The sequence below is a fragment of the Syngnathus typhle genome, linkage group LG10, assembly GCF_033458585.1.
Source record: "Syngnathus typhle isolate RoL2023-S1 ecotype Sweden linkage group LG10, RoL_Styp_1.0, whole genome shotgun sequence".
Taxonomy (NCBI): domain Eukaryota; kingdom Metazoa; phylum Chordata; class Actinopteri; order Syngnathiformes; family Syngnathidae; genus Syngnathus; species Syngnathus typhle.
In genome coordinates this window covers 10,748,886-10,773,686 of record NC_083747.1, presented here as the reverse complement: position 1 = coordinate 10,773,686, position 24,801 = coordinate 10,748,886, and the positions used below count along the sequence as shown (strand labels likewise).

The 24,801-nt window shown below is 44.0% G+C and overlaps 2 protein-coding genes across 5 annotated transcripts in view; one reads left to right on the top strand and one right to left on the bottom strand.

The window, feature by feature from the left end:
- The window catches only part of iglon5 (IgLON family member 5), a 94,265-nt gene extending 77,783 nt beyond the window's left edge, over positions 1-16,482 (top strand). For all 4 annotated transcript variants that reach the window (XM_061290031.1, XM_061290029.1, XM_061290030.1 and 1 more), the window contains 7 exons: positions 2,844-2,922; positions 5,203-5,435; positions 7,719-7,838; positions 12,288-12,419; positions 12,517-12,637; positions 13,426-13,577; positions 14,649-16,482. In XM_061290031.1, coding sequence (XP_061146015.1) covers positions 2,844-2,922; positions 5,203-5,435; positions 7,719-7,838; positions 12,288-12,419; positions 12,517-12,637; positions 13,426-13,577; positions 14,649-14,752 — 941 coding nt within the window. In that variant the 3' untranslated portion in view covers positions 14,753-16,482. The remainder of the gene's footprint in view (positions 1-2,843; positions 2,923-5,202; positions 5,436-7,718; positions 7,839-12,287; positions 12,420-12,516; positions 12,638-13,425; positions 13,578-14,648) is intronic.
- A 5,713-nt stretch (positions 16,483-22,195) lies between these two features.
- On the bottom strand, positions 22,196-23,926 carry LOC133161485 (free fatty acid receptor 2). Its single transcript, XM_061290034.1, has one exon. The coding sequence runs from the start codon at positions 23,924-23,926 to the stop codon at positions 22,865-22,867; it is 1,062 nt and encodes a 353-aa protein (XP_061146018.1). The 3' UTR covers positions 22,196-22,864.
- Positions 23,927-24,801: the final 875 nt, after the last annotated feature.

The following is a 24,801-nucleotide window of genomic DNA, read 5'->3' as shown; positions in this document are numbered from 1 at the left end:
TGTCCCCGTTGAAGGCTATTACCTGAAAGTCTGCGTATAAACCTGCACTATCACCCGAAAAAGGTTATCCTCAAATGTGTTGCACCAAATGCACGTGTAATCCCTCAATGTCCTTTAAATGTTATCCTCACTAAGAATGACCTAGCGGGCAGACAAATGGAGGCAGGTGGTCACAAAGAGACAAGAGAGCAGGTCATAGCAAGGACAAGAGAGAATAGCAACCGGGCCAGGCTATTTTGTGCCACCAAATGGCCCATTAGATTAATTTTCTTGGAAAGGGTACATTTTGATCCAATTCTTAAGCAAACCTTGTTGGTTGAAATGATAAAGCCTGGCGAGTTTCCTTTATTTTTTTATTTTTTTTTGTACGTACAACCTTTTTATCAACTCACCGCATTACTTGTAAGATGGACAAAAAAAATAGCAGGGAAAACGACAAGCCGCTCCCATCAAAACAATGGCATTAAGTGGCTTTCAAAAAAATGGAATAGTGACAGAAGGTTTAAGCCAATACTTCTTTTTCAACAAGACCTAAATGGATTTTGAGTGGCAAAACTTAATGGTAGCATTCTGCCTCTGTATTGCACCTCCTGTCTTCCCTAAATATATGAAACAAAGTGTTGTTGATGCTGCCACTGTGAAGGAGACTCATCCCTGCTGCTTTGGCTCACCGATCCGAGCGTGACGAACATGCAACACATTGTGTGTGAGTGTTTTTGGGTTTGTGTGTATGCGTGTGTTGACCTGGTTGTTGTGTTGTGGGAGCATCGTGCAGGTTTTGGCATGCTGGGTGCCAATCGAGCTGTGAAAATAGCAATTGAGTAGGGAAATGGGGAATAGCACCTCGCCTCTATGTAACCTCGCTGTGCATGTGTCACTCATGCAATCCAAATGTGCGTGTGTGTGTGTGTGTGTGTGTGCGCGGCGACAGGAGGGGAAAAGCCCCGTTCCTTTCCCGTCTTGGTATGTAGGCTATCTGAAAGCGTGTCACAGCCGTATCCGAGCCCCCACCTCTTGAAGCGAATAGAATTAACCCAAATAAAGCGGGCTGTGTAGCTCATGAAAAGGACCCACGACTCTCAGAGCCCGGCGGGCGGGGATGGAGCGTAACCATTTGGCACCCCCAAACAAAGGAAATCATAATTAAAGCAAAGTTTGTCACACTTTTGGAAATCCTTTTGGAACCAGTATGGATTGCTGGTGTAATTTTTAGGGTGGGTCCTAGTCAAAATTTATTCTGGAATAGTTTAATGAAAATGGATTGAAATTGTTGCGGTAAGCATGCCAGGCCAGTAGTTGGCAGTGTGGTTTAGGCTTTTTTTTTTTTTAGCTTCCACTGATTTTTTTCAATGTCAAGGAGGATTTTTTTTTTAAAGTAAAATACCATGTCACTATGTTTCAATAAAAAAAAAAAAAAAAAAAACTAAAACGCTAACATTGAATATGACTGAAGTGGAAGGATCTAGTGTTTCGATGTTTCCATCAGTCGAAAACTTCAAACTTTTACGTGAAAACTCAAATGTAATGAAATAGAAACATCTTGTGGTGTTTCCGACAGATTTTTTGAAGACTAAAACACTAAAGTGTAAGTTCTTGACACTTTGAGAACTTTTTTTCAGTGTTGGCATAGCAGGCCCTAAAAAGGCTATCAAGGAAACAAGCGAACTAGGTCATTAGCATTCAGCGTTAGCATTTGAATGAACGCTCTTGAATAAAATGGCGGGCTAGCACACCTGTGCGTTTCCTGTCACCTCCACGCACAGCATCATTTGTCTTGATGAAATGATAAACGCGTCGGTATTTGACTTCAATTCCCGTCCGCTTAGCGGAACGACCACGCCAAGAAAGAAAACGCGTCGCTCCGCAATGGACCGCAAATGTTCGACGGCTCCGAAACACGCCAGCTTTCTCCTTCTTTTATGAAGATGAATTGATGAAAACTCCAAGCGGCTGGTATATTGAGGTCAGCGTTTGCTAGCTAGTTGAGCTCATTGCTTTGGGTGGGGCTGTCAGGCTTGGAGAAAACAAACCTGGAGTGGCAGACAGGCATGAAAAGCAGATCTTTGTTTATCTTTATTTGCACTTCTGCCAAGTTAGGGAAAAATTACCTTTTTTTGCTCCACCCGAATGTCCAGCACAAATCACATTTCCTTTTTAACAAATGGCTCTCGGGATGTGTCAGTGCTTCTTCTTGTCCAATTGAGTGTGTGTGTTTGTGTGTGTTCCTTCTGTTACCGTCGCTTCATTTCACGGTCCGGCACCTCTGCATGAATCCTTTTCCTCGGGCTCATTATCAGTGATGTTCAACGAACATCCTGGCAGAATGCAGAGAGGTCACGTGGAAGCAAAAATGATTATTCCGGCGGGCACAAGGAGGGTCAACGGCGACATGGTGCCTTTTTATTTTTTTTACACATTTTCTTGAGTGTATTCATTATTTTGACATGCAGAAATGAGAAGGCAGAATGGGAGCAGAGAGCCTAATTTAAGGAAGCGCTTACGGAACAGTTGAGTTTGGGGGGTTCATTTACTTGAGTTGACAGTTTTGGTTCACAGTGGATACTCATCAAACTCAGGCCCGGGGGTCAAATCTGGCCCTTTTATATGACCTGCGAAAGCAAATCTTGTTCATCAATTTTCACAATTCTTGCTAAAACCTACCAAAATTGAAAATTGGACTTTGCCACCTACCGGCACAGCACGTACAGCGCAGCTTTTTCAGACCACCTCGATGCCATCAGCCTTTTTCTTACGCTCGCTCATCGGTCGCACGAACATCTGCCCGCCCGTCTGTTGCTGTCGTTTAATTCTCACGGGACTCTCTCCTCGTCTGTTCTTGGCAGGCTCCAGTGTGCACGGAGCAGAATTTGGGCACCTGCCGGACAACATTACGGTTCTAGAAGGCGAGAACGTCACTTTGAGGTGAGTCGAGATCCTCTGCACCTGCGCCTGCTAATTACGTTTGAAAAACCTGTTTGTCTTTCTTTACACACACACACACACCTGTCACACCAAATGCAACCGGATCACTGTCTCTGGTTCAGATCTTTAAACAATAATCATGTCACAAGAATCCCCAAAAGGACAGTGGCAACTGTAAGTATTATCCCGAAGCCCCTCAGAATCAATATTGGCTTGAACGCAAAAATTTATCCGCCCTCGTTCGTGGTAGCCCGAAGATGCTCTTAATCTATTGAATTTCCTGGAGTCCTGCTCACCTTGAGGTCTTTTTTTTTTTTTTAAAACAATCGATGTCACCTGTTTTTTTTTTTTTCTGTTTACAACCTTGCAGTTCCTCTCCGGAGACACATTAAAAATATTTTTGGTGCGTCTGCTTTTGTTACACAGTCAGGTTGAGGTTGAAGGAAGTTGAACATCTCTCGCTATTTGGGTCAGCAACGTTTACTTATTTGTTGCTTCATTTTTTTCCCCCCCCTGCATGCCATTGGAGGGCAGACGGTTAGGAAAGTATTCTTAGACGCAAATGACTCCCAGTGTAGCATTTCTCATCAGGTCTTTATGACTTCACGAGCGGCAATAAAACCACCTATTTGGTAATCAAAAGTGTGCACGTACTCGCCGGACAGCCGCCGGCTGACAACAAAATACAAAAGCACTTTATAAATAAACTTCCACTTGAGTGTAAATCACTTTTTTTTTTTTTTGCCCATGTGGCTTAAGTCGGGTTTTTTTTTGTTCTGTTTCGCTCCAGACGATGCCGTTTGATGCGGCCCATTAAGACGAAGCCACATTTGATGTTATTACGCTTCTGATTTCCTCCGGGCTCCGAGTGCTGCGGCAGCAGAAGAAGCAGCAGCAGCAGCAGACGTGATTAAGTTTAAAATTAGATTAATACGTCGTTTGTACACAGATTTTGTCATTTTTATAACAGAATTACTTGCACCGAACCTTGTCTGTGCATCTGCGCGACAAATGTCAGCTTAGACACTATTTATGTTGAAGGAAGTTTTTTTTTTTTGGTGGGGTGTGGTATGGGATTGGGATTTATTTAATTTTTTTCATGTTGCTAGTCCATTACTACAGAAGTGCGGAACTGTAAGTTCCAAAGTACTTACAAATAGTTTTGAAGGTACTTGCAAATGCATTCCAAGGTATATATAAACTAAATGCTTTTTTTAAATGCACCTATATTATAAATGCTTTTTTAAAAGCACCTTTATTATACGAATATTATACCACTACGTTTGTACATTTAGTCAGCAGTTTTCTGTATAGTGTGTATGTATTATACTGCCCCTGGTGGCCAAAGACAGTCAACTTGGGGGTCGGACGATTATGAAATTCAGTCATAGGCCGAATTGGACCTTATGGAGGGCCAGATTCAGCCCACGGGCCGCCAGTTGACGATCACTGACAGAACGTTACTCATCAGTGTTGCATGAGGACGCTTGTGAATAGGCGAGCAGAGGCGGCACAACGAGAATCATGTGCTATTCAAGGATCATCTTTTTTTTCTTTGAAATCATGTACTATTCAAGGATCTTTTTTTTCTTCTTTTCTAAGTCAACACGAACACTTTTTGCGTGAAAACACTCGAGGGGGGGATGCAGTGGACGTGTGTCAGTGTCGTCGTCGGTTGGAACGCACGGCCGCCGACGCAAAGCGGAGAACAACTCAAGGCCGCATAGTGAATTCTTGTGTTTGGTTAACGAGAAGATGACGCAGGAGAGAAAAAAGGCTTGACAAGATTGAACAAACAAAGAGCGAGGCAGAGGTGGGAAGAAGGCAGGCAAGAGCAGATGAGAAACTACGCACACGAGGGAGCTGGCATGGCTGACAAGTCAAGGCGATCCAAAAACAGCCAGGGGAAAGAAAAAAAAACGGTCACATTCGAGAAACATGAGAATGTAGCAATGTAACGTAACAAGAAATCCTGAAAGCTGAAAATCTGCTCAAGCGCAGACTTGAAAGAAACATCAGTTCATACTATATGATCGACTTTCTTTTAAACTTCATTTTGGATTTGTTTTACATTGATTTTTTTTTTTTAACCGTCCAATAATCATCCTTAAAATAGCGGAATGTTCCATTGCCACCTACTGTTGTGGATATGCAATTACATTCATAATACTAATATACTAATAGGGGTAATAATTATAACGATAATAGTAATATGACCACATCCACACCGTTTGGAAATCACTGTCCCTATTGGTCTGCTTCCGCCCTTTGTCCCGGCAGGTGTCAGATCAATGAGGAGGTGACGCACAAGGCCTGGCTGAACCGTTCCAACATTCTGTTCACGGGCACTGACAAGTGGTCACTGGACAAGCGCGTCACGCTGGTCAATAGCAACAACAGCGACTTCTCAGTCCACATCGAGAAGGTGCAAGTAAGCGACGAGGGGCCCTACACGTGCACCTTCCAGGCAAACAACAAACCGCGCATCGCCCATGTCTACCTCATCGTGCAAGGTCAGAATGATGGATTTTTTTTCTTGCAGAGTTTGATGGGTCACAATTTTCAGTTTTTCTGGGGTTTTGGTGAGATATTACTAGAACAAACTCACAATGATGAACGTGCATAGTTGTGACAGTCACAACAAAGAACGCATCTTGAGTTTCACTTAAACAGAAGTGCTAGCAATGCCAAGCTAGCATTAGCACTGTTAACAATCCGATGTTAGCCACAACTGCGACGTTGCTAGCATGACTTATTTGTTACTCTGCCACTAGTTTGAAGTCCTAGCAAATTGGATTCCCGTATTTTCCGGACTATAAGGCGCACCTAAAAACCTAAAATTTTCTCAAAAGCTGACAGTGCGCTTTATAGTCCGGTGCACCTTATATATGGACTAAATTCCTGAATTTAAACTGTCCCCAAGCATTGTGTCATGAAATCAATCATAAGTGGCCCGCTGAAGACTATGAATCATGAATCAAAAAGACTATGGATCATTATTTTGTGATTATAAAGTAATTTGTTGCGTCTGAAGTTGAAATAAAAAAGATAAAATGGAGAATGATTTGATTTGGATTAAAAATCTGACATGATGCATGAATGGTGCGCCTTATAGACCGGTGCGCCTTATATAAGGACAACGTTTTAAAATGAGCCATTCATTGAAGGTGCGCCTTATAGTCCGGTGCGCCTTATAGTCTGGAAAATACGGTATTTTTTATTGTGGCTATTCTACCATGGTTTCAGTTTCTCACCCTCAAGGTGAAAAATATTCCGATCTCCCGCTCCCAGTTCTAGATCAAGGTCACCCTCGCTCTGATTTCTGCTCCCAACCGTCACATCTGCTAAATGACTTAATGACGCGTTCCATTTGTTGGCCGCGATTGACGCCTGACACCGCGGAAGCAATCAGCAGTTTTTTATGGGTGAACCAATGTGCCTTTTCCTGTTAAATCACGGCTAAATGCACGATCAACAACCAACAAACCCACGTGGCAATTAAGCATGCGAGCAAAGTCATACGTATGAATGAATCGGCGCTTCATTACGACTCGCGCTCAGCGGCAAAGGTAAATATAAGCCAAAAGCGCAGGTGGTGGCTGACAAAGTGGACGGATGAGAGCATTTTCTCACTTCCCCGCTGCAGAATCTGTCGACTTGTTTGTCTTGATTTGGGAAGTCAGACAGATTAGACGCGAGCTGACAGGCGTGCGGAGGCTTGACGGCATCTGCTCGGAAAAGTGCCGCAGAAGGCGCAGTGATTGCTGATTAGCGGCGAGAAAGGAAAGCGAGCTGACATTTGAACTCGGCTCCTCCAAGCATCGACTGTATATCCTTTAAAGACCAAGCCAGACATTTTGTATCTGAAGCCACACATTCTGCTCTGTATCATCGTCATAATTAATTAGGACCCTTGACTAAACACTTCTTATTGTCAGCTCATTACACGTTACTCTCGTTCTGAAAAATGTTTAGACCCCTTCTGGTATCCAGATAACGCTGAAAACCAATTTGGTCCTCGTTTTTCACTAAGTCTGAACTGAGAATTCGTATCGACACGAGTGGGGAAAAAAACATTTACTGATTTGACTCACTCTCCGCTAAGCTGAGCTAAGCTAACTAAAAACTCACCGTGCATCTGTTCTCCATTGAAATCAACAGAATTCTTATACTAACAGCTTAGAAGAAAATCATAATCACCCTAAAAGAACAGGATGTGTTTGTGGCTGACAGGTGGCAGAGAGCTGCTGACTGAAGCGCTTTTAGCCAACTGCAGCCAAGCAAGCAAACAGTCTTGTCTGGAGGCTCCAAATGTTGCATGGACCAACATACGCGCACGACATCCATACATTTATATTTATGTGTTTGTATTGCTGAGTGCTGCAACTGTAGTGCGTGTTTATTGCGCCGCCGCCGCCGCCGTCGGCAAGCGAAACGAGAGCAATGGCTGGAGCCAAGCTCATTAAAAACAATGATAATGGCCCGTTTAAATTCAAGGGCCGTCTCGTTATCAATTTAAGTATGAGCCGAGGTGCTGAACGCTCTGCGGCAGTTAATCGGGTTTGTTGTTGCCCGGTCACTGGATCAAGAAGAAATTGACACTCTTGAGCAAGTCTTTGTAGAAAAACTACAAAATGTTAGCATGCGGCGATGGTTTGTCCTATTGACACCGAATCCGTACGCTCCCTACAAACCGGTTTTCGATTCTCATTCTAGTTTGTACTTGGGATTGTAACTGCGTACGGTGATGGTGGTTTTTGTTTTGTCTCGTAAAATATGGATTTATATTTTCACAGTGCCGGCCAGAATCGTCAACATCTCCACAGAGGTGTCTGTGAACGAGGGCGAGAACGTCAACCTCTTCTGTCTGGCCGTGGGTCGGCCCGAGCCAACCGTCACCTGGAAGGACCAGAAATGTATGTACCTTTTTATTCTTTTCCTCGTCTCTTTCATTTTTTTTTTTTTTTTTTACGGCAGTTCCGGCATTAAGCCTCAATCAGCATTCGGCTCTTCATCCGGTGTCATCATCCTTAAAAGGCAGCTGCTAAGTCTGGCTTCTTGCATCTTTAAAATCGGCTGTGTTGTATTTTACCCGCGTCCTGGTGTTTTGTCTCAAATAACCGCTCATTAGCCGTGATTATCCCCGTCGCGCCTCCCGTAATCATCGGCATCTGTCTTCATTGGGGGTCCCACGTCAAGCGGCGTGGTGCTGCCAAATGACGCTAACCGCCACTTTTGGAGCTTCATAGGAGGCTATTTCTAGCCCCCACCCACCCACCAGCCCCAACTTCCATGATTCTGGGTGGTCGGTATGTGCAGTCTGATTACATTTCATCAGGACTGAATGTAATGCCTCTTTGGTCTGTCGTCATTAATGTTGGTCGCTGAGTTAGCATCACAGAACCTCTTTCAGCTGTAATGATGCTTTGCTGTCATCTGTTCAGTGCAATAAAATATAGCACCGGCCTTTGTTGCACCGTCATTTCAAGTCTATTTTTACCACCGCCAACGACGTCTTGTTAAATCTTGTTCATCAAGAGTGTCACATATACAGAATGGCAGCCTGTGGAGTGCAGAGCCTGAGTTTTGATATTTGAGGAGTGAAAGTTAGAACATTTACAATAGTGAAAACAAAGGCCAGATGTTCACCAAATAAATTCAACCAAAAAAAAGTGATGGTTGAAATAAATACATTGCCATGAGCTGGGTTTTTGATGACCTTATTTTGATTAGATTTACTTTTTGTTGCAGTTCAACAAAAAAAGTGATAGTTGAAAATGATACATTGCCGTGATCTGAGTTTGTGATGACTTTATTTAGATTAGATTTACTATTTGTTGCATTTTATTCCCAACTTTTCTTATTTTTGGTCAATTCTCATCCTGTTTTATTTCTTTATTTTTTTTTTTGCATGCAGTCAGTCTTCCGCTCCATCGTTACGACGTGCGTGCGAGTCCACGAGAAGGCGAGGCTTATTTTCTTGGACTCGTCTAACATTTTATCAAGTGCGATAATTAGCCATTTGCCTCAGAGCTGAGGAGAAAAAGAAAAGTTTTGAGCAAAGCCTGCTTTTAATTCCGCACCAGCAGCGGATGAGATGCAGCGAGAGCAGCGGTGCACTGTAGATCACTGGGACAAGCCGTAGTAAATAGGTCAGTGTGTACAACCACTGAACTCGGTGTAATTAGACTCTTAGGGCAAAGGATGCGCAACCTACCGTCCTCTGCTGCTCGCACATAGATTCCCTGCCGATGATGCTCACTGCAAATGTCAGCACTTAAGTTCCTTTGGAACGTAGCAAATTCCCTGCGAAAAAAATTCAATCTGTCAAAGCGAAGCATTGTTTGCACGTCACCGAACAGTTTTGCGTTGGATCCCGACTTGCTTCGAGCAGTTTTTTTTGCATCAAAATTTTGCCTTGAGTTCAATTGCTTCCATGAGTACACTCACTCATCAAAACATTCATCTCAAATTGTGTTTCCCAATGAAATGAATGGAAAAACTATTCATGAGGTTTAGCCTCTCACTACTACGTTTTTTTTCCAGAATTCTTTTGCTCATTTTATTTATGCATTGTTTGATGTTGTTTATTGAAGAATATTCATAGATATTACATGATGTCCATTGGTCAGCATAGCTGGCTGTGTCCAACTTCTGGAGAATCTTATACATTCTTGCACACATTCCCTTTGACGCACTCGTGCATACACACACACACACACACACACACGTACACGCTCACAGGCGGCGAACATTTGTCCCCGCCTGCAGGCCCATGGCATTTCTCCTCTGTCAGCAATAATCTTCCTCCCTTCTTGCCGTCCCCCTCACCGACTCCCACGCCCCCCCCCCCCCCAACCCATCAGCTCTCTGGAGATAGCGAACGCATTGCTATTCCGATAGAGTGTCTGCAACCAAGCATCAATTGCCTATGACTAGAGGGGCTAGTGAAGGCGAAAGAAGGGTGGACATGCCCGGAGAGACAGCAAAGAACTACCAGACATCACTTGCTATTATTCAGTGGCTTCATTGAAAAACAACAGGCAGGCTGTGTATGGATCCGCTAGTGTACATCAGGGGTTCCTAAAGTTTTGGGAGAAAATTTTGGTCATCAAACACAAAGATCTCATCTAAGGCATCCCTGACCTGCATGCGTAGATGAGGTCTCTCTCTTTCTACAGCTTATCACTTGACACGCCATCACTTAAAATGGGCACAAGAAGGAATGCATGTCGCTGATAGCCGATGAGCGTTTTGCCGGCGCGAGATTCGCTCGTCCCGTCGAGGAGATTGGCGGCCCCCGTGAGCGCAGGCAAAAAACAAAGCAGTTTTTGAAAAATGGGTGCACTCGAGCAGAACGTAGCAAAGTGTCTTCGTGAGGAAGACGAGCAGGCGAGTCCATCAACGTCCTTGACAAAAAGGGCGACTCAATGCCTTTAACGTACACTTTGTCATAGAAGTGAAACTGTTGATTGTTCTGATTAAAAAGATGAGAATGCTGAAGTTAGGAGAGTAAATGTTTGGATGATGAAGACTTTTATGATGGCGACCCCGTAGCCTAGTTTGAGTTTTTGCCTTCATTCCAAAAACATCTGTTTCAATGACAATCTACTTCAATACTTTTCGGCTCTCTGCTTTGTTAGCGGAATGTGAAAGACAAGAGGTGCTGAGAGCTCAAGTGATCTTCACTGGCTCAAAGTGCCGGAAAACGCTGTGTATTGCCGAACCTCGGCAAACCTCCTTTCACTTTCATCCTCGCCGCCTCCTCTCCAGGTGGTCAGGAGTCAAGCTCCTTCCAAAGCTCCTAAGTGCTTGATGGAGTTGTATTTTTATCCAGCATTGTAGCGGTGCCTGCCTGCTGGCTGCAGTCAGATATCATCATCATTACTTGTCGCCCTCTTTGCAGTTTCAACAGCTTCTCTTCTGGGGAGACTTTTTGCAAGATTTTATTTCCAGCCCAGTAGGTGCAGGGTCAAATTGGGGTTAAGGGTTTTTGCTCTTCCTTAGAGAATCGGTGACACACACTGTCACGAGTGGCATGTTTAGCCTCTTCTGAAGGAAATGTAGGATTGTTGATCGACCTTCAGGTTAAAGTCTTTCAGGCTTTCAAATACGCCGCAGAGTTCCCTGACAAATACCGTCAGAAGTAGGATATAGCCCCAAGGCCAGTTGCTGCTCAATCTGAAGGACCCATTGGATTGTTGAATTCAACCCAATATTTTTCCTTTTCATTAGAAGATTAGAATTCAATGATGACTATCAGCACATTTGATTTAACGTTCGATGACAAATGGCCCCAGAAGTTAACGAATGAAAACTGCAGGGGCCCCCAAATTGAGCCCTGTGGAACACCATACAATAGTGGGACTCAGAGCCACCAAAGGCTAACGCAAAAAGTCCTTCGCTCAGATCTGGAGTGAGGGCACACGAAAATCAAAACTCAGACAAATGGTATCAGAAGTTAGATTCTTGGTCCCAAGATCATCTTTTCCGGGTTTCATATAATCATATATGTGTTTCATCCTCTTGTATGACCCATTATGTATTCCTCACATCCCCCTTTCCCCCTCCCCGACTGCGGTTTCTCAGCATGTGTGCCCCAAATCCGTCTTTCCTCCCGCTTCTGTCGCCAGTGATGTCACACACAAGCGCCACGTCGTCGTGACTAATGCAACCAGTGATCAGCACCGCACCGAGCCTGTCAGGCAGCACCGAAAGCCTCGCCTTCCTTTGCCGCGTGTCCCCCAAATCGTCTTCTCCCGCTCGGCACCGGCGCGAATAATCCTGCCGTCTCTAATCTTCAATTAAAGGCGGCGTGATAATCTCTGACGTGAATAAAAGCGCCGTTTAGCGTGGATTTGTGTGTGCGTGTGTGTGTACCGAGGAATCCGCCTGTGTGTTTTGCTGATTGACAGCGACAATTCAGAAGCAGGATTTCCTTGTCGTAGATGACATACGACATTTCGTTCTGTAGGTTGCTCCTCTTTAATGAGTTTTGTGATCGCGCATATCACTTGCTAAGCCACGCCCCTTTCATCACCATCCTTGAGCAAGACTGACATCATTCGGTTGTTGAGGCTACCGGGAATTTGTCAAAATTTAAAATGTCAAACCACACTGGTGATGCTAACCGTTAGCATGTCAATGACAATTTGTATTGTTTGTTAGCATGAAGTTAAAGCGGACTCTCCTAAACACAATTGAGCTTTTTTTAAATATACAACATATTTGTTTTGTTTAATTTGGCAACTAACATTTCAATGAGCAGTAAAATATGTTTTTAAGAAATCAATCAATATTCTCATCCGTATGTCGACAGAAGTACCACCATTTTTCTGTGTCTGTGTTCCACGTGTGGCTACTAGACGGTCTTGTAAGCGAGGGCGAGTTCCTGGACATCACGGAGATCAAGCGCCAGCAGGCCGAGGACTACGAGTGTATCACCCACAACGGCGTGGCCCCGCCTAATCAGCGCAAGGTCAAAGTCACGGTCAACTGTGAGTACGCCCTCCCCTCGTCGGACCATTGTCATCCAATCACATGACTCCAAGCTTTGTCTGCTTTTTTTGTTTGTTTGTTTTCCGCCCCCACAAGACCCGCCCACCATTACTGACATGAAGAACATGCCCGCACACTTGGGGAAGACGGCCATCCTGCGTTGCGAAGCCATGGCCGTGCCCCCCGCCTCCTTCGAGTGGTACCGGGATGATCACAGGTGAGATTAGGTCACCGGAAAATAAAAGTCAAAATTGTTAAAAAAAAAAAACCTGAAATAATAAATTTCGCCATACAAATAAAATAAATCCTAAATTGTTTTTTATTGGATTAACCCTTCTCAAAATGTCAATTGCTTCCCTCTTGAGGAATAATATAATTTACTGAAACGAGAAAATGAAGAAATATTCCCCAGCTTCAGTTTGAAAAGCGAACATTGATGGTTTTGCAGGAATTTCTTGTCCTCCTCAATGGGCACAAAGTTTTATAGGTAAAAGGTGCCAGTGGCCTCTCAAAGGTTCTTTGGAGCGTAAGGCAACAATTCACACACACTAATGATGACAAAGGTTGTGGCTAATGGCCAACAGCGTGAAACAATGAGGTGAGCAGGACATTTTGTGCACAACTGGGCCAAGGTCACCGCGTTGCTCTTCTGCCCAGTAATTCTGGCAAAAATCTATCAACTCTTCTACTTTAGATTTTGGATTTTTTTTTTCTTCAAAAGGTTACAAGGTAAACAGAAATTATTGATTTTAGGGTCAAACTGTGGCCGTTGTTAAACCTTTTAGTGTGAAGGCAACTTTTTTTGGGACCATTTTTAAAATTACCCATATAAATTTAGAAAAAGAAAGTTTTGTGGGGTTTTGATTCTTTTACTGTAGCTCTCTGTGACTTTGTAAAACACAACCCCATAGTATAGAATAATGATAAAAAAAATGTATGGGCCAAATAATTTGTTGAATTTCTCCATATTCCCTTTTTTTTTTCTCTTTTTTTTTGTTCTGCCAGGCCCGTGGAGAGCGACAACACCCTGCGGATCAAAAATGAGAAAACGCGCTCGCTTCTGCTCTTCACCAACGTTACAGAGAAGCACTTTGGCAACTACACCTGCTTCGCCACCAACCGTCTGGGGACCTCCAACGCCAGCATGCTGCTCTTCCGTACGTTTGTGGGGGGGGTTTCACTCCTCTCACTCCCTTATTATGTCTCCCCGCACCGATTAGAGGTCATATTTCTCTGGCCCAATCTTCTTTCCCCTCCATCCCCCCCGTCAACTCCACCCGTCCGCGTTCGGTATTAGCGTGGTGAGCGAGTCCTTCATCTCCGGCCGTCTTTCTTCCTCTTTCAGCGTGATCCCAGCAGGTGCCCCTTCAATGACTCACTCTCCTGTCAGGCTCATCCATCTTGCAGCTCCCGCTTTCCCACTAGTGTCAGCCAATCTCTCCATCATCCTCCCCCTCCTTTCCATTCAAATCTGCTCTAGCCATCATAAGAGCGCATTGTACAGTGTATGGTTGTATAGTTCTGTACTCAAAAAATATCAGTGATGTCATCACTAAGGTCATATTAAGTCAGGAGCAGCAGATGATGTATACGATCCAGCTGCGTGCTGTTATTGAATTTTTCTGAAGAGCTCTGTAATGGAGGCTTGGTATTAAGAGTTGACTTAGGCCCGCCGCAAATGACATCACCGGCGTCGTGTTATCGCGCTCCTCCATCCGCGTGGTCTGCGAGCTTGCCTGATGGGCACATCGTGAGAATCAAGGAGGTTAATTAGCAGTTGTTGCAAGTATGTTGAGGCGAGCCAAGTTAAGCAGCGCTATGCCTCCTCTGGCGTACTCGGAAGATGTTCCTAACGTGCGTCGTGGGTGTTCTTTTTAATTAGGAATTATTTCTGGTCAGTTTGTAAGGTTGTCATTAATAAGCGCATGTTTGGTTATGGGCATGCTCCTCTCACAAGTTATGATGAACTCCAACATACATGATAGAAATAAACAAAATGACTTAAAATAATTCAGTTTAAAATAAAAATATATTTTTGTGATGTATTTGTACTCGGAAATGTCAGGCATTATTCGCGCGTGAACTGGATGTCGCGAGCAATTTGCAGCTTTTTTTTTCTTTAAAGTCGTAGAACATTATGCAGCATACCAAGGTTATTGTTCCTGTTGCCCTTTGAGATTTACAAATATTTTCTCTCTTTCCTTCTGTGTTTGACTTTGGTCTTCAAGGACCAGGGGCCATACAAGGTCGAGCGACTGGTCTACAATCGGGCTTAAGCGTCGCCCTCAGCGTTTGGATCTCTCTTTCTGCCGCCATCCTGCTGAAGGTGTAACAATTGGAAACAACCTCTCCCAGCACCAAAAACGGAGTAGAACGCCCACCCCGACAACAACCCCCATCCCATCCCCACCCCTCTACCCCTCGACCGAAAGGAATTGAATTCTTTAATTAACGAACCCATCACTGTGAACAAAAAGAATATGCATTGAATCATTGCATCAAAGTGGAGACCCCAACTCGCCCACCCCCCTACAAAACACACTCCCAGCGTCATCTGTGCGTCTCCCACAATGCCTTGCAGATTTGAAACATAATTATTGTGAGCAGTGAGGAAAGTGGCTGTAATATGAAAAGGGATGTAACATGTATCGATGTACTAATGACTGACCTACAAAGTCTGCCTTATAGAACAGCTGTGCTATTATAGTGGACATGTATGGTAATGTGACCCGTTTAAGGCTACACACACACACACAAATATACACACATACACAGACAGTGGTGGTCAAAAGTTTACATATACGCATCATCGGTTTGAATGTTAGTCATTCGGGGCGGTCAGTGATTTGTTGAGCAGATCGACCAATGAGATAAAGATGAATTTGTATAGAAAAAAAAAAACATTTAGATTTAAATTCAAATTCATTTGTTGTTGAATCCCTGTAATGTATTTTGTGTCAACATGCTCGCAAAAAGGCTACATGGCTAGATTTCACATGTATGCAAAATTCAAGCTTAAATTTCCACTTCTGTTACTTTCAATTGTGTTAAGTAAGGAGTTTCAAAACAAAATAAAAAAAAAAAAAGTCACCTGAATTGGGCCAATACATATTAGAAGAGTAACAACAAACTAATGTCGCCTGTTGGTGGTCTGGCCTTGTTGACACACGCTGGGAAAATAGAATTGTCCACACAAAATTGTCTGTTTGAATGTTGGTCGATCAAATCATCTCTAAACGTCGCTAATGTGCATACGTAAACTTTTGAGCCCAACTAATCCTAAACATTCTCACTCTGTATAGTGAAACGTAAGGCTTTCTTTCCCATATCCAACCGTGCAGCAGTTGAACCTGCAATGAATGATGTCAAAATGTACACAAAAATAAAAAGGCCTGGGCGGGGCTTGGCGGCGGCGGCGGCGGACATCTTGTTTCCCCCCCTCCCATGCCACCACCCGGTCCTTTTCACCCCTTCACCCTGTTTCTCCCCATCCATCCATCTATCCATCCATCCCACTGCCCAATGTAAATATATGCAGGGGCAATTGAGCGGCCGCCACCACGGCTTTGTTGCTTGTTGATAGCATGTTAGCCCTGTTGTGACTCCATCCATCACCCCCTCCCCTCCCCTCCCCCTCCACCACCATCTGTGTCGATTTGACCTCGCTCTTTTTTCTTTATTGGTGTTGCTACTACTACCAATGCTGATGATGTTAATATGTATTTGAATACCTATGAATAGTAATTCCGTGTCAGAAGAGGACAAAAAAATATGATGGTGATAATGGGTCATTTGTTGGGGGAGTGGGTGGGAATTTAGGTGGAGGTGTTCATTTTTTTTATACTTTGAGATGTCTCACACACAACACACACACTGAATAAGGGGGGGGGACAAAAAAGGTGTAAAGTTTTCCTATTTTGGTTTTTGAAAATACAGTCCAAGGAATTATAATGATTATCATCATTTGTACCACTCAGCTCATCATATACAGCGTACGTATGTGTCCACTTGTCTGAGCATTTTTTGTCAATGGGGAAATAAACCATGTAATAATTTGCCGTCCATGTGGTGTTGTATGGTGGATGAAACGTAATTACCACGAATGGAGAAAAAAAAAAGTATTTAGAAAGTACCGCAGCAGCTGTATGAATGTGTCCGAGCAGCAATAACCCCGCCCCCTGCCCTCGCCCCCCACCCCTTCCAAAAAACCTGACCCATCAGTTGTTGTATTGACTGTATGCTGTGAAGTTGGTGGAAGACTTGCTGAAAACGTTGAAATTCACCATTTGTGCATGTTGTTAAAAAAAAAAGACTAAAAACAAAAAGTACCACTTTGCCACACTGCTGATTTTATTTCATTTTTATTAAATCACGCTACATTTGTGTCTATGTAACGTGTTATTGATAATGGAAAAACTGGTAAAGAAATGCAGAGAAAAAACATATTCCTCAATGTGCGGTGGGGGTGGTGGGGGGGATTACTGGCAAAACAAAAGCACGTTAATGTACGTTGTATGGATGGATTTTAACAAGAAAAAATGATATTAAAAGTTGTTGGCTTTGTCATGGGTCGTAGTGTTTGGGGAGTGAGAGATTAAGGAAATGGGTGGCCATTTTTCTCCACAGGACACGATGAAACGATTCTGTTACAGCAGTGCTTCTCAATTATTTTCTGTTACGCCCCCCCCCTAGCAAGAAGAAAACTATTCGCGCCCCCCCCCCCTCCCCACCGTGACTATCCTAACTTGTCTTGTAAGTCGTAAAATGTTGCACTGTCGCAAACGTGACAAAAGTAACAATGAGAGCGCCACTGCCCCCTGCTGTAGTAGATGCGCAATTACACTTTATTCTAGTACTGCCAAAAAAAAAAGCCTGTTCCCTAGGGTCACACGCGCCCCCCCAGGTATAGCAAGGGGGGCGTGCCCCACTATTTGAGAAGCACTGCGTTACAGGGTTACGCAACGTAACATTTAAATAGTGCTGATTGTCATACCAGCGTAACATGACGCTAAATATAAAATAAATAATTAAATTGCATCAAATCTCGCACAAACTATCCATGATCTAGTCCTGGTCTGAAGTATTCCACAGATCTGAGCCTCTCACAAGGACTTTGGAAATAGTCAGATGGAAGTGTGCTGTGGCGTTTTGACACCATATCATATGAATAATAAACACAATGTGGCCTATTTTGCGTGTATAAATAAGGATCCTCCAGATCAAGAGCGGGCTAACGCTAATGAGACGTCTGCGGTGCATATGCTGATGAGCAAGCGTTGATGTCGCCCAACTCCAAGGTCCTTTTGAATTGGATTCCAAGGCCGCTTCTGTTTGTTTTCCCCTTTCAGACGCTTGAATGTGAATTCATTTCTATGTTTATCCGCTCTATTTTTTTTCCCCAGAGGATTTCTTAGGATTGTTTCCACGAAGTAGTCGAATAATTACAGCGCTTTGAGTGTTCTTCTCATCCGGCTGCACATGTGCAACCTCTTAATACCTCTGACCGAACGGCTTTCGGGAACGGCGCGGTGGCTGCGCACGCCCAATTGATCATGCGCCCGCAAGAGCGCTCGTAAAACGAGAGAGCATAATTCATCACACCTGATACGAGGCTCCCCTGATTGCGCATCGATCGGTCCCCCCCGGAACGCATGCGCACTCGCCAAACAGCAGAAAGAAAAATGACAAATGAATTTTTTTGCAGCTATTTTTGTCGCCCCTTACTCATTCACTCTTACTCTCACTGCTTAGAAGCTTGATGTATTTTCTTCTTGGAAGTTGTGCATTAGCATTAGCAAAAGTACTACTGTTTTATTTATGAGTGATGGCGCCAGCGCTCTTCTTTATCAAGAGCCTAAGAATGGCGTACATTAGCTTAATTGTCCAATGTTTACCAAATATCTTCAGGCTCGTTCATCCCTCATGGGCGTAGTCAATGTTATGAGTCTATTAAGGCCCCGCTCTGCCATTAGCGCCGCTAATGACTGCATTAGCACACACTCAGCTAGATAGCAAAGAACGGCATATACGCGGTCCGTACACACAGTGGCGGTTCTACATTGAGTTGGGCGAGACTATTTCCCCCTCCGTTAAAAAACAACAACAACAAAAAACCATTTTATTTTGCATAGACATTTTTCTTTAAAACAGTATATGCGCCAAAATCTTAGAAGAGCAACTGAGATTGATATACCACAATGTAACTCTTATACAAAACATCCCTCCATGAATTATACATTTAAATAAACATGATTTTACAGGCTAAATATCATTAATATCAATATCATAATATCTGAAATGATGTGATAAATAATAATACAATAAATGTCATAAATGACAATCTGTCTTTCTAGGAAGGAAGGACGATTATAACATATCCCGAAATTCTATACTTGGCACACTTTCAGTTATGACACAAAATACAGTTATCACAAAATATAGTTACAATAGCAAATGATCATCGGTAAAACTAGCTTCAGATATGAATATTCTGTTAGCTAATTAATGTTAACCCAAGGGAAATAAGTAGGCCTAATAACTGAACATTCATTGCAAAGCACAATCTTCTAATCTTAAAACTTTATCTTGTTTGTCGAGTTAAAACCAAATTATAAATTGCAGCCTATAAGGCAAGGAAGCATAAAGGAAAGTAGAAAACTGACTTGACAAAGTTAAGGTCAGTGTCTTGCTCAAGGACACTTTGTGGTTATCCCCAAGCTCAAGGATTGAACCTACCACCTTCGAGGTTACAATGCTTCTCAAATAGGGGGGGGGGGGGGGCGTGTGACACCACATGGGAACATGCTTTTCTTTGGCAACAGTCACTCACTGGGTGTGAACGCGTCATTGACTGTAGTGTTTGCTCGTGAGTGAACGATCCGATCAAAAGACCCTAGTCTAACCTCTACCCTAAACCTAGCTCTAACCTTAACCCTAGCTCTAACCCTAACCCTAGCTCCAGCTCTAACCCTAATCCTAGCCTTAACCCTAACCCTAGCTCTAACCCTAACCATAGCTCTAACCCTAACTCTAGCTCTAAACCTAGCCCCAGCTCTAACCCTAACTCTAGTCCTAACCCTAACCCCCACAGAAAATAATTGAGAAGCACTGCTCTCTAAGCAAGCCACACTATGAAGTGTCAAAAAGTCATGAGGAAAGACCATTGGCTAGAAACAGTTGATGGCTAGGATTCTGAAAATGGGAGAGGGCACTTATTCTTACGGGTTGACTTAGTGTCATATTAGAATAAGTATCCCCTGTAACTTTACTTGGAGAGGGGGGAACCTGTTCAACATATGCTACACTTGGTGAAAACACCCTGAAGAAGGCATGGAACTAAAAACTAAACTGATCTTGCTATGAACCAGGCCTTACCGGGAGAGGAACAAACCTCAGTGCTCAGTGTCTTGCTCAAGGACTCTGGGACATGAGTATTGAACCCACCACCTTTTTTTTTTGGAGTGGGGGGCGTGCCAAAAAACGATCATCACATCGATCGATTACACGCAGGTAAGCGACATATTTCATTATCTTACATGCTACACTTGAAATGTCACACCAAAACATAACCGTTGTATTGCCAAAAAGTTTTATGTTGATAAAAGCTCAATTATTTCCCTTATTCCACAAAGTAATTGCTTTTGCACATCATCTTGTTCCCGCTACTTGAACGTTTGCTGCTAATGACTTAGCGTCACACAATCCTTGGAAAGTGCGGCGCGAACGCGTTCGCCTTGGCAGCAGTAAGTGTGTAATCAGATAACACCAAACAACTACAATTAGCAGTGAATATGTAATGAGCGTTGCTTTGACAGCTGCAGATGGCGTCGAGTCTGGCTTCTCTCTGACGGGAAACGCAAGGGAGTCGTGTCACCGCCACCGCGCCCTCCCCCTCGTCATCATTTTGTCGCCCACCTCTCATCATTACTCTGCTCCTTGCGAGTTGGCGGCCCACTCCTGCTATTTTCCTCGTCAGTCAACCTCAGTCGAAATGTTGCTTGTAGAACTGACGGGAGATTTTTTAAATGACATTCAACAACAAAATCAACACTAAGTGAGGATTTACGCAGCAGATACTGTCAGTTAAGCTTGAGCCTTTTGTGGGATGATCGTGTAACCGTCAGTCCAGTCATGGTTTGGGTTCAACAGGCCCATCGTAGGTTCAGTCAGGGTCAACCCTGATCATCATCAATAATGATGGTTAGTAGCTCTTCAAAGGAACACCTGCTTATGATGTCATCACTTGCCAGTGATCCAGGTCTGAGTTGCGCGACTTCCTTGTGGAGTCAACCTGTGATGAATGTGGTGTCCGCCGCTTGTTCTCCCAAGCACTCAGCTGATCTCCCACCTCATATTTTCCCTCCTGCGGGGTCGATCCGCCGGCCCGACGCTCGGCTAACGACGCCCTGGGATACACTAAATCTGGCCGCCCCCTCGCCTCTTACAGAATGAAGTGTCATCTTCATCACAGTCGACGTCAACCGTTGTGACGGCTTGCCCCGCGGCTAACTTCATAGAGAGCTGCGACGGCTCAAGCTGTCAAATTGCTGTAATGCTCAAGATCGATTGCATCTGGATAGTTTAGAGTGGACTTCTTACTTTTGATAGAACTGGCAAACCACTTCCTCTAATCCACATAAAGCCATTATGTGCCACATGGCATGAGGGGAAAACAACTCGGCCATCAAGAAGATGCTATCTCTGTTTTTGTTTTGTTTTTCCGGCGTTGTTTGACTGTTGGTAGCATTGTTGCAGTGGGCCACCTCGTCTTATCTGCGAGGTTTGATCGTGCTGAGGCACACAACGAGTGGTCTGTATCCCTCGGCATAAATCTGTATTGTTGCTGTTTGTTGTGTCGGGAGGGAAAAACACGATTATGAAGCCGAGGTAATTATAGTACAAGCCGTTAGAAGACACGCAAAGTGTTGTGGTGTAGGGAAATTACACCAAAGTGACGCCTAGTCTGATGGATGCTTTGTGGCTGAATGGATTTTTAAAAGTACCTGCTGTTTATGGGCTGGACTTGTGCAAACTTTGCTGTCTTCTGTGATGTGGCAAAAAAAAACATAACATTACTTTATGATGACAGCTTTACCACTCACAGTTTTTCCTATCTTATAGAATGGAGAACAGTTGACAGGATTTGTTTGGGCATGGTCACTTGTTGCTAGGCAGAATTCTTTATATGTATACTGTGTTTCGAAACCCCAATTATGAAACCCTAATTCTCGAGTGAAACCCTGATTTGAAAGCCCGACCCTATTTTAAAACATTATTTTGAAACCGTAATTAGTAGTTTGAAACTAACCCCAAATAACCCATAAAGACCAAGCCCTGTATTCTGCCCTAAACCCCAAAAGTTAAACTTAATCCTAAATTTAACCATAACCCTATCTTCTATCCAAAACCCGACCCTTGTATAGGAAGTTTTTTCTTTTTTTTTTATTAAAAATTTACCATGGATAAGTAATGAGTAAAGTAAGTATTTTTTAGCGACCATGTTTTTTTTTTTTTTTCAAGCCTTACGTAAGGCTTGAAAAGAAAAAAGAAAAAAAAAAGACCTTGTACGTATAATAAAGAGATCAGATTTCTTATCGCTGCTCCATCCAGCCTGTTGTCATTGTTGGAGCAAAAAATGTCAACAATGACGCAAGGCGCGTTTTCCAGGAAGCTGAAGGAGGAAAAAAAAAAACTAAACATAACGACTGCGGGCAGTTGAGCATTTGTCAAATACAAATAGAAATACCTTCATATTCGCTGGGGCCGAAAAGTGGAGTGCAATCTTGCGCGTTTAATAGCATAAAGACGTCAACAAAATACAGCCTCTTTCTGCTTTGCTTTGTGTTGCTGGCAAATTTTGCTCATTCGCTTGAATACGCCGGCACACACGCACAACGATGGCTGCATTGCCATGACGCATTGTTTCAGGAAAAAGAAATTAGGCCACTCAGATAAGAGTTAATGGTACTGATAATAATACCAAGAATGTCGAGCCCTTGAATAAATGGTGAGTCATAGTTGCACATAAGGACTCACAAAAACATGAATGTTGGACTATTAATGACGTCCGGTCTTGGAGAGTTGGCCAGCAGCAGGCAGCAAACATGCTCCAAGTCTGCATCATACCAGGCATTACAAAAAATGAGGATAGCCTTACTAACTCTGCTTATTGATCTAAATTGATAACGTCAATAAATTAATAATAATAATTATTAAGAAATTAATAATAATAATAAATTAGTTTTAATGGTGTCTTTGTCCACATGTCGCTGTTGGAGCGCCTTGTGACACAATGGCGGCTTGTTTGCTCATCATGACAGGCGGCGGTTCTTTGGGGAAGTGACACGCAGCGTCACAACAGTCCCGAACAGACACCTCACGTGCGACAAACAAACATGACATTAATTTCCTGCCGCTGCCGGCATTAAAGACATAAAGCAGGCCATTAGCTTGCATTGATCTGGTCTTGTTTGCTCTCCTTATCGTCCGTAGCTTGCTTCCACGGGGGGCTGCGAGGCAGACACCGGCTCAGGTGAGCCCTGGCCCCCTCCATTACGTTTCCCACCGTACCCCGCACAGCGGATGATGAGAAGTAAAAGATGAGCGGGTCCAGGCAGGCGTTGAAGGTGCTGCACAGCAGGGCCTCGTCCCGCCACGTGGGGTTCCGCCAGGTGACGAAGCCCACCACGTGGGACACGTTGTAGGGCCCGAAGCACACAGCGAAAACCAGCAGCGTGCCCAGCGCCATGCCGATGGCCCGCAGGCGCCTCCGTCGGTCGATGTGTTGTAACCGCGACAGGATCCGGATGAAGTTGATGTAGCAGAAGCTGCAGATTAGGAAGGGGATGCAGAAGAGAACCAGGCACAGCTCCAGACGAACCGGCAGGAGCACCTTCAGCTGGGCGTCAGTGAAGTTATCGTAGCATACTTCTTTTGGAGCCGTAGTGGTGCCGTTGGGGTCCGCCGTGGCTTTGACCTGCTCCTTGTCAATGCCGATGAACGGCACGATGTAGACGATGCTCAGGTGGCTGAAGGAGAAGATCCAGAAGAAGACGCTGGCGGCCACGGCGTAGAGCGGCCGGCGTTTCAGGCTGTGCTGGATGGGGAAGGCCACGCCCAGGTAGCGCTCCACGCTGATGGCCGTCAGGAAGAAAGTGCTGTTGTAGATGGTCATGTAGAAGATGAAACCCGACAGCGAGCATAGTTGCTCGGGCATTTTCCACATCTTGTTGTTCAACGCCTCATGCATCTTGAAGGGCAGGAAGAGCAGGAAGAGGAGATCCGAAATGGTCAGGTTGAGGAGCAGGATGTCAATGGGGGTGGCCTTGTGGCGGACTTTGCTGCAGAAGGTGGAGAAGGCCAGCACGTTGGCTGGGAAGCCCAGCACGAAAGTAATGATGTAGACGGACAGGCACAGCGGCCTGCTGCACTGCTGCAAGGACAGCTCCGACATCGGACCTGCGGCGGTCCCCCAAGGAGGACGGTCACCCTGGCGAGACGGTGGCATCAACCTCCTGGCGCAGAACACCCGACGATTACCTCATCTTTTCTGCTGAAGATGGACAAAGCAAAAAAAATGATCATTGTGAAACCAGCCACTGATATATTATACTAAATTGTCACTTTTAATCTATTTTCCACTATTAAATTTTGCCTTTTCAAGATTGACAAAATTAGAATGCAACGATAAGACACTCATTTTGGCCATGGCCAAATGTCGGCGTTAGTTCTTCTCTGTCGATTTCCGTCTGCGTTTTCGTACACCATGCGAGTTTGAGTACGAGCGCGTAAAAGCGGCTTCCTTTCAAACACGATCGAGTGTCTTCTTTATTAACCCGCCGCTCGTGTTCTCGGAAGAGACAGACAAACACTCAAGAGGTGATGACCAACTTTGACACCGTGATGGTCTGCAATGAAAAGTGTGTGTCATTCTGCACACACCAAACAAACTGTTGGTCACCTTTTGGTTTAGTTTATTTTTCTACCACCCAGCCCACACGATTACAGTCGATAAATCACTGAGCCTAATTAATTGGATTGCACTTCATTGAAGGCCATATTTCTCGAGGGGAAAAGAATAATATTAGCAAACGCAAATCAATTGGATTTAGCAAGACAGCCCAAAAACTCAAGATTTAATTTCCCTCACGGAATGAACAATGTATGAACTATGTAGCTAAAAGAATCACTCAAGCTTTACATTTGTGTGTTTTAAATTCAACCATTTAAAGCATTAGAAGTAATTATTTTCGATTCTGCTGTTTTTTTGCGCCCGAGGCCGTTTTCTCAAGGAATAATAATCACAAAGTATTAGTGGGGGTTTTATCAAGGTGTAAAATTCACAGCTGTAATTTGGATTTAGATTTAAAAAAAAAAAAGTGG

Bases quoted from the DNA above. Each gene is read 5' to 3' on its own strand.
- LOC133161485 (XM_061290034.1), bottom strand. From the start codon at position 23,926: ATGCCACCGTCTCGCCAGGGTGACCGTCCTCCTTGGGGGACCGCCGCA.